Source organism: Squalius cephalus (genome assembly GCF_949319135.1).
Source record: "Squalius cephalus genome assembly, chromosome: 19".
NCBI lineage: Eukaryota > Metazoa > Chordata > Actinopteri > Cypriniformes > Leuciscidae > Squalius > Squalius cephalus.
The window spans coordinates 17,768,896-17,781,542 of NC_137140.1; the positions used below are offsets into that span (position 1 = coordinate 17,768,896).

At 41.6% G+C, this 12,647-nt stretch overlaps 1 protein-coding gene across 3 annotated transcripts in view; it reads left to right on the forward strand.

The window, feature by feature from the left end:
• The window catches only part of mpp3b (MAGUK p55 scaffold protein 3b), an 86,375-nt gene that overhangs the window by 38,443 nt on the left and 35,285 nt on the right, over window positions 1-12,647 (forward strand). For all 3 annotated transcript variants that reach the window (XM_079852055.1, XM_079852056.1, XM_079852054.1), the window contains exons 5-7: window positions 5,631-5,711; window positions 6,208-6,345; window positions 6,521-6,602. In XM_079852055.1, the coding sequence (XP_079708181.1) occupies window positions 5,631-5,711; window positions 6,208-6,345; window positions 6,521-6,602 (301 nt within the window). The remainder of the gene's footprint in view (window positions 1-5,630; window positions 5,712-6,207; window positions 6,346-6,520; window positions 6,603-12,647) is intronic.

The following is a 12,647-nucleotide window of genomic DNA, read 5'->3' on the forward strand; positions in this document are numbered from 1 at the left end:
AGACATCATCAGTCATCTGCCACCTGAACTCAAATCCGAGAGCAGAGATCTGTGGCTATCAATGGAGGGTGCAGATCCCCCAGAACGGACCCTAGGGCTGCACTGGCACTGCAAAACAGATACTCTCACCTATCGCCTTCGCCACACAAAGCAATCTGAGCCCACAATGCGCAACATTTACCGAGTCCTAGCTCAACAATATGACCCTCTAGGACTGCTCATTCCCTACACCACTCGGGCCAAAATCCTGGTGCAGAGCCTCTGGGGAAAGAAACGGGACTGGGACGATCCTCATCTTCCCGAGGATCTGCTCCAGCTGTGGCAGGCGTGGGGGAGTGAACTTCCATTACTTCCTAACGTTACTGTTAATCGTTGTTATGTCCACTCAGATACCGACCTCCCAGCGGCCTCCCAGAGCATCCACATTTTCTCAGATGCATCAGAGAGGGCCTATGGATCGGTCGCCTACCTGCGTACTGTCAGCGCCGATGATGATGTCCAGGTAGCGTTCCTAGCGGCCCGTTCCCGTGTTGCTCCAGTCCGCCAGCAGTCCATCCCGAGGCTGGAACTCTGCGCTGCCCACCTCGGGGCCCAGCTTGGTGCAGTCCTGAAACGAGAGCTCACAGTCTCCATCTCCTCCGTCACCTACTGGACCGACTCCACCACCGTGTTGGCTTGGTTGCTGTCTCCTTCCTGCCGCTACAAGGTGTTCGTCGGTGCCAGAGTTGCGGATATCCAGGAATTAACTGAGAGCAGCTCATGGCGCTATGTCCACTCCAGTGAGAATCCTGCTGACGATATAACTCGCGGACTGACCCTCTCACAGATCCAGAGTCACAGCCGCTGGAGATCTGGACCTGCCTTCCTTCATGAAAGTGAGTCAACCTGGTCTTCCTGTCCAGACATTACATGCCTTGATGATTCAGCAGAGCTGCGCAAAGCCAAGTTTTGTGGTGTCATCTCTACTTCCCTTCATCCACCTTTACCCGACACTAGCCAGTTTAGTAGCTTCCAAGAGCTGCTGGAAGCCACAGTTCGAGCATGTCACGGGGCGGCCACCGACTCTAAACCCACAGCTGAGTCTTTCAGACAAGCTGAACTCTCTCTCTTCAGACAAGTGCAAAGTGACTGTTTTCCAGAGGAGTTTGCTCTCATCTCCTCCCAAAAGCCCATTCCATCCAGCAGTAGGCTTATCACTTTGGCCCCAGAATACGACCCAGAGACTCAGTTAATCCGTGTCGGGGGCCGACTAAGACACTGTGAATCCCTCAGCTCAGGCACTTTGCATCCCTTTGTCTTAGACCCTCATCATCCCATCACAAAGTTGATCATTGCTGATTATGACAGCAAGCTTGCACATCCAGGCCCTGAAAGAGTCTTCGCTGAGCTACGCAGAAGGTTCTGGATCTTGCGAGGCAGAGAGGCTGTCCGCAAGCAGCAACACCACTGTCCAGAGTGCCGCAAGTGGCGTAGCCAACCCATTATTCCCAAAATGGCCGACCTCCCGCCTTCCAGTCTAAGGTTACACCATCCAGCTTTCTACTCAACTGGCATGGACTGTTTTGGTCCTTTCCTCATTAAAATAGGGAGGCGCAATGAGAAGCGATGGGGCATAATATTCAAATGCCTCACCACACATGCAGTGTACCTAGATCTGCTGGCCAGCATGGACACTGACTCGTTCCTCATGAGTCTACGCCGTTTCATCTCTAGACGGGGAAAGCCTCATGAATTGCTGTCCGATCAAGGTACAAACTTTAAAGGTGGCAGCTCAGAACTTCAAGAGGCCTTCAACTCACTTGCCCCCGCTCTGCAGTCACAACTCGCTAGCCAGCAAATCCATTTCCGCTTCAACCCACCTAGTGCCCCTCATTTTGGGGGTTCCTGGGAGCGAGAAATCCACACCATCAAGTCAGCGCTGCATGCCATACTGGGATCACAAACGGTCACCGAAGAGGTCCTCAGAACCATCCTTACTGAAGTTGAGAGCATTATCAACTCCAAACCGCTTGGTTACACCTCTTCTGATGTGGCAGACCCAGATCCAATCACTCCAAATGTGCTGCTGATGGGGCGGCTGGACCCATCTACTCCGCAGGTTGTTTACTCAGGTACAGAGCTCCTCAGTCGACGCAGATGGCGACACTGCCAGGTCTTAGCGGATCAGTTTTGGATCCATTTTATCAGGAACTACTTACCATCTCTCCAGAGCCGCTCCAAATGGCAACAAGACCAAGAAGACATCCGTATTGATGACATTGTTCTTGTTGTTGACCAGCAGCTTCCGCGTGCCTTGTGGCTTGTTGGCAAAGTCACAGAAGTTTTCCCTGGAGCTGATGGCAGGATTCGTATTGCTCAGATTCAGATCAAAGACAAATCCTACACCAGACCTGTCGCCAAGCTCATCAAGCTGCCTGCACTTCCTCGAGACATTCCTGACTGACTCGTGTTCAACTTTGCTGCCCAAAGTTGGGGGCGGCTGTTAATAAGGTTCTGACTTTATCTTATGTTTGTGTTATTATAGTTATTATCTAGTTTACTGTAGTTTCACTTTCCACTTTCCACGTGCCCAGCAACAGTTAGGCCAATCAGTAATCCCCCTTATTTTTCTCCACCAATCAGACAGTCTCTACTAGCGCAACTCCGAACTGTTGTCAGTATGCATGTAAATTTCATCGGAGACACTCGCTCCATTCCTGATCCGATATATCTAGAGAAAATATCTTTATTTTTCAGTTCTGCTTCATGCGTCCATGAGAATAAATCATGAACAAAACTCACATCGTCTATGTCAAACTGTTTCATTAAAGAGTGGCATGAGAGTGTAAAATTCGTCCTCATTATTGTTCTGACCGGACAACCTGGGGAGATTGAAGATTTTGTATCAACCCTAAGTACAGTCCTTCTCAGAGGTCACAAGTTTGGGTCTCCTTCCTGATACCTCTTTTATAGTGTGTATTATCCGTGTGATTTTAGAGACTAATATCACCTGAAAGCAGTGAATTTGAAAACAACAGCGAGAGAGGGAGTTTTCCTGCTTACCAGTCGCAGTGGTCCCGCGGCGTTTCCATGGCAACTCTGCGCCGCGGCCGCTCCAGTGTTTGAAAGCGACTTGAAAGTTCACAAGCACAACGCGACATCGGCCTCCCGTATAGTGGGCCGACCTAAAGCCGACGTAACGGAGCTGGGAAATAGAGCACTGACTGACAAGAGATCTGCCTACGCCTGGCCGACGCCTTTGCGATGTTATAGGGAGGGAGGCCGACGCTCGATGTTGGGCCAACGTCGGCCCGACGTACGTGTGCTATCTGGGTTATATTCAGATGACCGCCAAAAAGTCCTCTCAGTTTAACTTTAGGATCCCATAGGACCTTCGCATGATTAGCAGTCTGAAAGATCTTACACAATGACTGCCTTCTTACTGCAGGATTTCGGCACAGGAAGCGTTTGCGGTATACACTGGCGTTTCTTTTAATCTTGTAAAATGACTGGGAGGCAGTGTAGAGATGTCATACCTTGGAGCATTGAGTGCGTTGTTAATTAAACTCACTTCACTGTTAAGAAGGCCAGGTAGATCTACAGGAAATCCCCAGGTACTCCCTTCGTTTTGAGACGCCGCAGCCATGGTTGTTGCCAAGTGAGGCTCAGCTCCAGAGTCCTGCTGTATTTGTTGGTAAACTGGTCCCGGATTTAATTGAACATCCCCGGAAAGCAGTAGGCTAATAAGATAAGCAAGAAACCATGAGTCTTTCGAGTAGACACAACGGATCTCCGTTGTCTAACGATCTGTTTGCATATCACAGCGCGTCCATGGCTCAAAACAGACGAATAAATCGCATGATAGCCGAGTAAGTTTTGATGAAAACTTCCCGCACGGATAGATACCGGGAGAGGACCAAGATGAAGAATTTTTTTCCCTGATCCACGAAATAGTTGCTTGAGTTCTTCTTGAAGCACGGCTGATCAGCGTGAACAGTTCTGGACACCACACGTACCGGTGCAATAGTGGAAAAGAGTAGTAGTATAAAAAACATACTACAACACGTATATTCCAGTTTCTCATTTATAATTTTTTAGCACTGCTTAGAAAATTTAATACGGCCTCTGACAAGTATGCTTTAAAACAAAGAAAACGGCCGGCTAGTTGAAAAATCGAGGGAATCGCAGCACCTGCCAAGATGCGATACACCGTCGTCGTAGCCGCCATCTTGCAGTTCCACAATCTGTTCTCGATAGGTAATCTCGATAATCTGCATCTAGATTTGCTGGTAAAGTTGGAAAAGTAAAGTTTTTCCTTTGCGTTTTGAACAGTAACAGTTTTAACAGTTTTGCATACAGACGTCGTCAAAACGATTCCTGTTCACATCTGCGAAAACGCCTAAAAACGCTGTTTTATACATGCCAGTCTTAATGCCAGAGACCGCACTATATCTTTATATGACATTTCTAATTCAAAGTAAAATGTTATCATCAGTCATCTCCATCTCCGACTGCTGTATATGGTTACAGTTTTGACTGGTGTGGTACCCTCAACATAACTCGTGGCCACGAGAAATGGATGTCGTTCTCTCAAAATATGAAGTCGTGGCCACAAGAAAAATATATGATCAACATATGATCTCGAGGCCACGACATAATGTGTTACCTCAACAATTTGTTATCACGTTCACGTTATATTCACGTTAAAACTTAATATGACCTTCCCACAAATTAATATGGCAACAACATTATTATCACGTATATGTTGTGGCCACGACAAAACTAAGTGAACCGAACATGTCCCCTCCCGGTCACCGTAGAAACGAACCAGGCAAACCGAACTACAAGTGTGAACTCACCCTAAAATGCATGTTTGAGCTGTTTTAACTGAAAGCAACTTGCACTGACATAATTATCTTAAAATATGTCACTGCTATTGTTTTGTCTCATTTTTTTTTTTTTTTAAGGCACGTTTATAAAAGCTAAATGTCTTAATTTAGCTAAGGCTTAATCCTGGTTTAATCTAAGACCTGTCTGTGAAACCAGGTCAAAGAGATCGTAAAACTGATCCAAATGAATTGAGTGGTTTAGTCCAAAATTTCTGAAAAGACACGATCGCTTTATATGATGACCAGATTTAATTTAGGCTTTAATTCACATATAATGAATAAAAGCCTAAATTAAATCAATAAATTCCATTTCTTTAGTCAGATCGGAAGGAAATGTGCCTATATCCATGGCAGTCGGAGAATCTGCACGCCATAGTTACAATGCAGTTAAAAATAAATGAGAAGTGTTGTGGAAAACAATACCTCAAATTTTCCGATTCACAAACACAAATGGAAAAACAATTTAACTGGGCTATGTATCACCTGTTTATGAAGTTGACTAGCATACACAGCACGAGCAGCCGTGCAGCAGACGTGTTTTCTTGCCTTTTTTTTTTTTTTGTCGCGGTAGGCTTTTCTTTTTATCTTTTTATGTCATCATATATTAAAGCGCAGCTGCTAAAATGAGGCACAGAAAAAACTGGTTGCTTTTATTTTTATACTGGGATAAATCTGGGATGGCAGATGGGGTGGATCCGCCCCTGAATTGTTGTCAGGTTTTGGCATTTTTGATTACACTAGTCTTGTGGTTTGCACTGACAGGTCGCCGAGGAGCTACAGAACGGGCCACTGGAAGACGATGAGAGAGAGCTATTAACACTTCTTACCACTCCACATGTGAAGGTGTGAAAGTCACTTGTGCTTTCTGTAGAGATTTTTGGTGAATTATCTCATCTCTAAATACAATTTATGATATTTTTAGAAATAAGGTCAGATGTATATAAACAGTTGCACCTTTAAATCCATTTGAAAGCCTCAACATCGGTATGCAGATTCTGTTACATATATGAGGCTGACACAATAATTCCTGTTAAATCGGTATTTAAAATAATCTTGGCCTAATTAAGCTTAATTCATTGTAATTTTATTGTGTGCAGCATGACAAAATAGAATCAGATTTGCATTTACGACGTTCTAATTGGACTCTATCATTTCCTCCATGTGCCCCAGGCATCGGTTTTCTCTATTCTCTCTTTTTTTATTACTACTCTAAGTCAATCCATCTCTGTCTGCTTATTAATTATCTCTCCCTTTTACACACATGCACATTCTTTTTCCTCAGCACTAGTGGATCATCCTGTCAACTTTTGTTAAGATTATTCTCTCCATGACCCATCAGGCAGTGCTAACAGTACATGACACGGTTGCACAGAAGAATTTTGAGCCTGTGCTCCCCCCTCTACCAGATGATCTAGACAATGAACTGGAGGAAGAATCAGTGAAGATTGTGCGTTTGGTGAAGAACAAGGAGCCTCTTGTGAGTTTCAGAAAAGAAAAAAAAAAGTAGTACTTTATGCATCAGAACAGGTTACATAAAATGTATTTTACAATGGTGGAGCTGTTTTGTCTATAAAATGGCTATTCTGTCCACCATCATCAAGACATACGAAATATAGTCTTATATAACTTTTGCAATCGATTGTGTCTCTTAGGGTGCGACCATCCGCAGGGACGAGGTAACTGGAGCGGTGGTGGTTGCTAGGATCATGAGGGGCGGGGCTGCAGACCGCAGTGGTGAGTGACAGGATGGTCCCTCCCCTTCTCAGAATAACATTTTTTTACCCTTGCCAACTGTGTGTTTTTACACTGTGGCCAGAAAACGATCTCAGCAGATTTGATGTAACATAATCTGTAATGACGCAATCAGGGACCATCTAAGTCAAAAACTGTTCAATCTGTTAAACCATGACAGACAACTCAATTTTCAATGGAGAGATAAAGTGAGGGAATTGAATAACCATTTATTCAATTGTTATGCAAAGAATTTACTGAGAATCTCTCCTATTAGAAATAAAAAATGATTTAAAAAAATACACATCGAATGAAATGAAAATTAGATGTCAGCAACCAAGGAGACTGTAATCACAGCAGAATCATTATTTTCTTGATATTAATAGCATTCATAGTGGATTTTTCTGATCACAAGCAAAATATTGACTAAAATCCTTGAGATTATGATTTGCTTTGGGATTACAGATTATACTGAAAATATACAGAGCAGATTTCATGGTTGCCATGGAAATTCTGCTGAAATATGATGTGTGCAAAGTTGTCCTATTGAATAAATCTGTTAGAATGCATGCAATGTTATAACATTCAATGAAAAACAAAAAACAAGATTGAGAAATATTTGTAGATAATGTTTTTCTATACAGTGGGGTCCAAAAATCTGAAACTAATCTGAGATTTGTATTTAATCCTGAAAATGATTTACCAAAAAAAAGTTTCAAACAAAGAAATAAAATAAATTTCAAAATATATAGGCTACCTATTGTAATTTTGTACTATTTATTTGAATTATTATGAATTATAAAGATAATATATAGTTTATAAAGTATATAATAATGTGTATAATGTTATGAAGATCATTTATTATGTAAACTTTAGTATTAAAGGGGCACTTCACCACTGGCCACTGGCAAACTTGGCTGCTTATACAGTAGAAAAAAATGAAAAAGGTGCTTCCTGACTAGAGAAAATAGAGAAAAAAGGCTGTTGTCTTCCCTTTTGCCAAATCGGTAGAAAAAGGTCAATATCCATAATGCACTGGGCATGTTGCCGACCATGGCCACTCCCACCAGTCTAATAAGATATGTTTACCACCACAGTCAAATACAGCCTTGCTTTAGTAGGAAATACTTCTTAGCATTTTTTTTGTCATAATGGTGTGAACTTGTGTTGTTCCTAGGTGCAAGAATTCAAAGTAAACGTTTAGTGTTAGAGTGAGTTAGAGTGAGTTACTTTCTGTTCCCAGTGAAGAATCCGCCGTAGAGATAATGTTCTGTCAGTTCCGCCCAACCCCCCAAGCAAAATGCTGTTGCGTACTGGTAAGAAACCGAGATGAAGTTGGCTTGACGTTTGATATTTGTCAGAGACTGAGCCTCGGAAATCTTCAATAGATTGTTTATGATTAAGCATAATGACAAACATGCCGTGTTCGTTTTTTGTTTTTTTGGTAATACTTTAGAATACTGTATCTTACTTACTGCATAACTAATAAGGAATTATTGAAGAACTAGTAGGTAATTCTTCATTAACTACTTCTTCACTACTGTTAAATACTAAGGAAGATGTGTTAACTAATCAGTATGTAATATAATTTTATGATTGTGTTAAGTAACAGTTAGTTAATCAATAACTAATGAATTATGTCATACCTCCTGAAGAACTACTACTAATTATCTATTAGCCTAATTAAGTTTCAAGAAAAATAACTATGAAGTAACTAATGAACAGTCATACACTGTAGTCACTACAATAATCCGGGGTTTTTTTTTTTTTTTGGAGTGGTGGATGAAGTAGGCCTACACAAATCAAGTGCTTGAGTAAAAGTACAGATACCCCAATAAAATATTAGGCTACTCCAGTAAAATTATAATTAGGCCATTTTCAAAATTACCTTAGTAAAAGTACAAAGGTAATTATTTTTTAAAGTACTTAAAAAGTAAAAAGCATATTATTATACTTAGTTCTTATACATTTTAAACTTCTTTTGCACCATTTAAGTTCCGGTAATATCACGGTAGCCTACATTTTACAGTGATTTGGTGATGCAAGAGCTTGGGCATTTGCATCCTCTTCTGGAGGGTTCTCAGCGCTGCCGATTTGGTGCATTTCTTCGGCGAAATACAGGTTTGTGTACGTTTTATTTAATCTATAAAATCATTACTGTGCTATAAATCATTTTATTTTATGCAAGGCAACATACAAGGACGCAATGTCAGTTAGCCTACCTAGCTAATGAGTGTATTTTTTGCGTGATGGAAACGCCTGATCCCTTGCATAAAACAAATTATTTTATTCCTAAAGATACTAAATCTATTTACATCAGATGTTAAAATATGTTCTTAGAGCTGTGCACTGTTTGTTTATGGGCAGGTTATGGAGTCAGTCACAACATATTCCGGATATGAGAGCATATGAGTCGCAGGGAAGTTAAAGCAGTTTCCCCGCCGAACACGAGCCCAGCTCCAGCAAGAGATCCAGCACCACTACCGTGGAAACGAGACCAGTTGATTACTTGAATTGCTTATAAAGCTTTAACTTTTGATTTTAAAATGTTTGTTAAATGAGTTTAAATGTTGGCAGTATTGTACATGTTAAAACGAAATATCATCTGAAATAAAGGATCATGTAGCCTAAACGAGTCATTGTTGTGTATTTTACAAAGGTTTAGATGATTACATTAACAGTGTTTTTTTTTTTTTTTTTACAGTAAGTTTTATTTGAATCAGAAGTATGTGGTAATTCTTTATAAATTACTAATGGGTTCCCTATATTTTCACTTTAGAATACTGTTTCAGGTTCTAAGTAATTTCTGAAGAATTATCTAATAATTATTTATTAATTACTAATAAGTTCCCTATATTTTCACTTTAGAATACTGTTTCAGGTTATAAGTAGCCTAATTCCTGGATAATTATTTGATAATTCTTTATTAATTACTAATGGGTTCCCTATAGTTTCACTTTAGAATACTGTTTCAGGTTCTAAGTAATTCCTGAAGAATTATCTAATAATTATTTATTAATTACTAATAAGTTCCCTATATTTTCACTTTAGAATACTGTTTCAGGATATAAGTAGCCTAATTCCTGGATAATTATTTGATAATTCTTTATTAATTACTAATGGGTTCCCTATAGTTTCACTTTAGAATACTGTTTCAGGTTCTAAGTAATTCCTGAAGAATTATCTAATAATTATTTATTAATTACTAATAAGTTCCCTATATTTTCACTTTAGAATACTGTTTCAGGTTATAAGTAGCCTAATTCCCGGATAATTATTTGATAATTCTTTATTAATTACTAATGGGTTCCCTATATTTTCACTTTAGAATACTGTTTCGGGTTCTAAGTAATTCCTGAAGAATTATCTAATAATTCTTTATTAATTACTAATAAGTTCCCTATATTTTCAGCTCCCCTCAGTTGTTGCCTCAAACACATGAATTTACTCAATGGCATTCTATGCTTAGGAAAACAGACACACACTGTACAGTATATAAAATATAAAAAACTAATCTGAGGTTAGTTTTGTATGACTGTTCATTACTTACTTCATAGTTATTTTTCTTGAACCTTAATTAGTAGATAATTAGTGGTAGTTCTTCAGGAGGTATGACAGAATTCATTAGTTATTGATTAACTAACTGTTACTTAAAACAATCATAAAATTATATTACATACTGATTAGTTAACACATCTTCCTTAGTAGTTAACAGTAGTGAAGAAGTAGTTAATGAAGAATTACCTACTAGTTCTTCAATAATTCCTTAGTTATGCAGTAAGTAAGATACAGTATTCTAAAGTGTTACCGTTTTTTTTATAGGTTTTAAGGTTTTAGGCCTTGAGCACTTGCAACTGATATGTTGCAGGATAGGGACCATCTTTAGTACAAAGTATAAAACGAAGAGCATAAACACACAATTATTCCATCCAAATGTTTCACTCTTGAAAAAAGCTAGCAAATAGTGCACAAAGACACTTGAAACATGCACACAAATACACACAACTCTTACATGCTAACATGATAACATAACTGTGGTACAAAAAGTGGTACAAATAATAGTGTTCCCTTTCGTATACAGTTCACTTCGCATTGCATCAGAGAATCTCCTCTGATCGTTATGGGAAAACTCAGTTTTTTTTCCAAATACAGAAGCCTGATTGGTTCATGCCTGTGAATTTCACAGACAAATGGCCTTTCCCAGCTCGCACTGAACGGCTATCTAGTCAGATTTTCTCGACTGAAGCGCGAAGATTCATCTCCTTGCTGACTCTGATGCAGCGCCATGAATGTGGCTTATGCAGTGCTGCCCTGCATTTCAGGTACATTGTACATTGAGCGCTCCAGCCAATTCAGGCAATTGGAGCAGCTTTTTGTGTGCTTCGGAGGCCGTTCTAAGGGGCTACCAGCTACGAAGCAGAGACTGTCCCATTGGATAGTGGACGCGATAGCGCTAACCTACAAGTCCCTGATCTTGCAGTGCCCCATAGGAGTGAGGGCCCACTCCACCAGAGGGATGGCCTCCTCTTGGGCATGGTCTAGTGGAATATTCTTGGCTGACATCTGTGCGGCAGCCGGCTGATCATCGCAGTCCACATTTATCAGGCTCTACAGCCTAGACGTACTGGCCCTTCAGGCACAAGTCCTGTTGGCCTAGACCAGGCTCCACCCTCAAGGGTTTTTCTAGACTTGCCATACCCTCAGACTCTGGTCAGTAGAGATGCGCGGATCAGCTCCAACAACACCCGAATCCGCAGCCAAAAACAAATCATCCACCCGCCACCCACTCCCACCAATAATTTTCTCTGATTTAGACATCCGCACCCGATGGTCAAATTACAATTATTCTTATGAGTTAGGCATGATAAATGGATGCTCACCTTCAACAGCAGACTATGCAACACTAGAAAGCTGATGCGCGCATCTCTAATTGTAACATAATACACTGAGGAATGTTGCTTTTAAATGAACATTTATTTAAAACAAAATTTATTTGACAATTTAATTTTCTTAATGGCATAAACACAGGCTTTACTCCCTTGAAACTTAAACTGGAATGTCACTGTTCCCTTTCGTAGTCACTCCGAGTTACGTCGGATGACGACGAATGGGGTTTCGCTTAAAAAGCCTCTCACCTTCGAGTATGAAATGAAATGCCATGGGTCTGCGGAATTTGCATAGCGTATCTCCGCCCCACCCTGGGGGTATATAAAGAAGTACGCCGGCAACATGCAGATATGTTTTCGCTTCAGAGCCAAGAGTTCTCTTCACTCCTGCAAGCCATTCTGAATCATCTTCACTCTACGAGACGAGCGGCTCTTCAGTGTGTTGGAGTGATGGTCGCGTTCCAGCGAGATCGCATTGCCTGCTGCTGATCTGTGCAGTGATCTGCCGACAGTGTGTGTGTTTCTCCCTGGGCGCTTCAGCACTCTGCTGAGCTTTTTCCTCTCTCTAAAAGAGCTGCACGCGGCACGTCTTTTTCAAGACGGCTCACCCATGTATTTACTGGATGTGGGCGCGTGATTCATCTGCCTAACGGTCACGAGCTCTGTTTCACGTGTTGGGCTTAATCACGCTCGGCAGCGCTCGTGGATGAATCATGTTTTCATTGCGGGAACATGACCATCGCGATGTTTATAGATCGAGACTCAATGATCTCTGTGAGAGTCCCCTCTGCCACTCCCCAATCTATCTCTTCCTCGAGACAGGATGTTTTGGCTGGTGGCCAGGGTGATCTGAGGGTTATGGTGTGGCATAATTCCGACGAGCTTTCCTCTGGCCACGCCCCCCTCCACATCGTAAACCGTGGGGATTCCGTGTGTGCCTGGTTCCTCTTGGGGACCCAGTGTTTTCATTCGGGACTCCAGCAGATGGTGTCATGTCACTCACAGCATCACAAGGCGGGCTTGATTCCTCTGGAAATGACCTCGCTCTACGGGCGACATCGGTACCTGCGTGATCCCGGGCCAGGTGATGTCCACGGGTGTGGTCCAGGAATGGGCTCAGCCAGGTTGATGTGAGGGGGTCTGAGAATCCATTTTCTCAGCT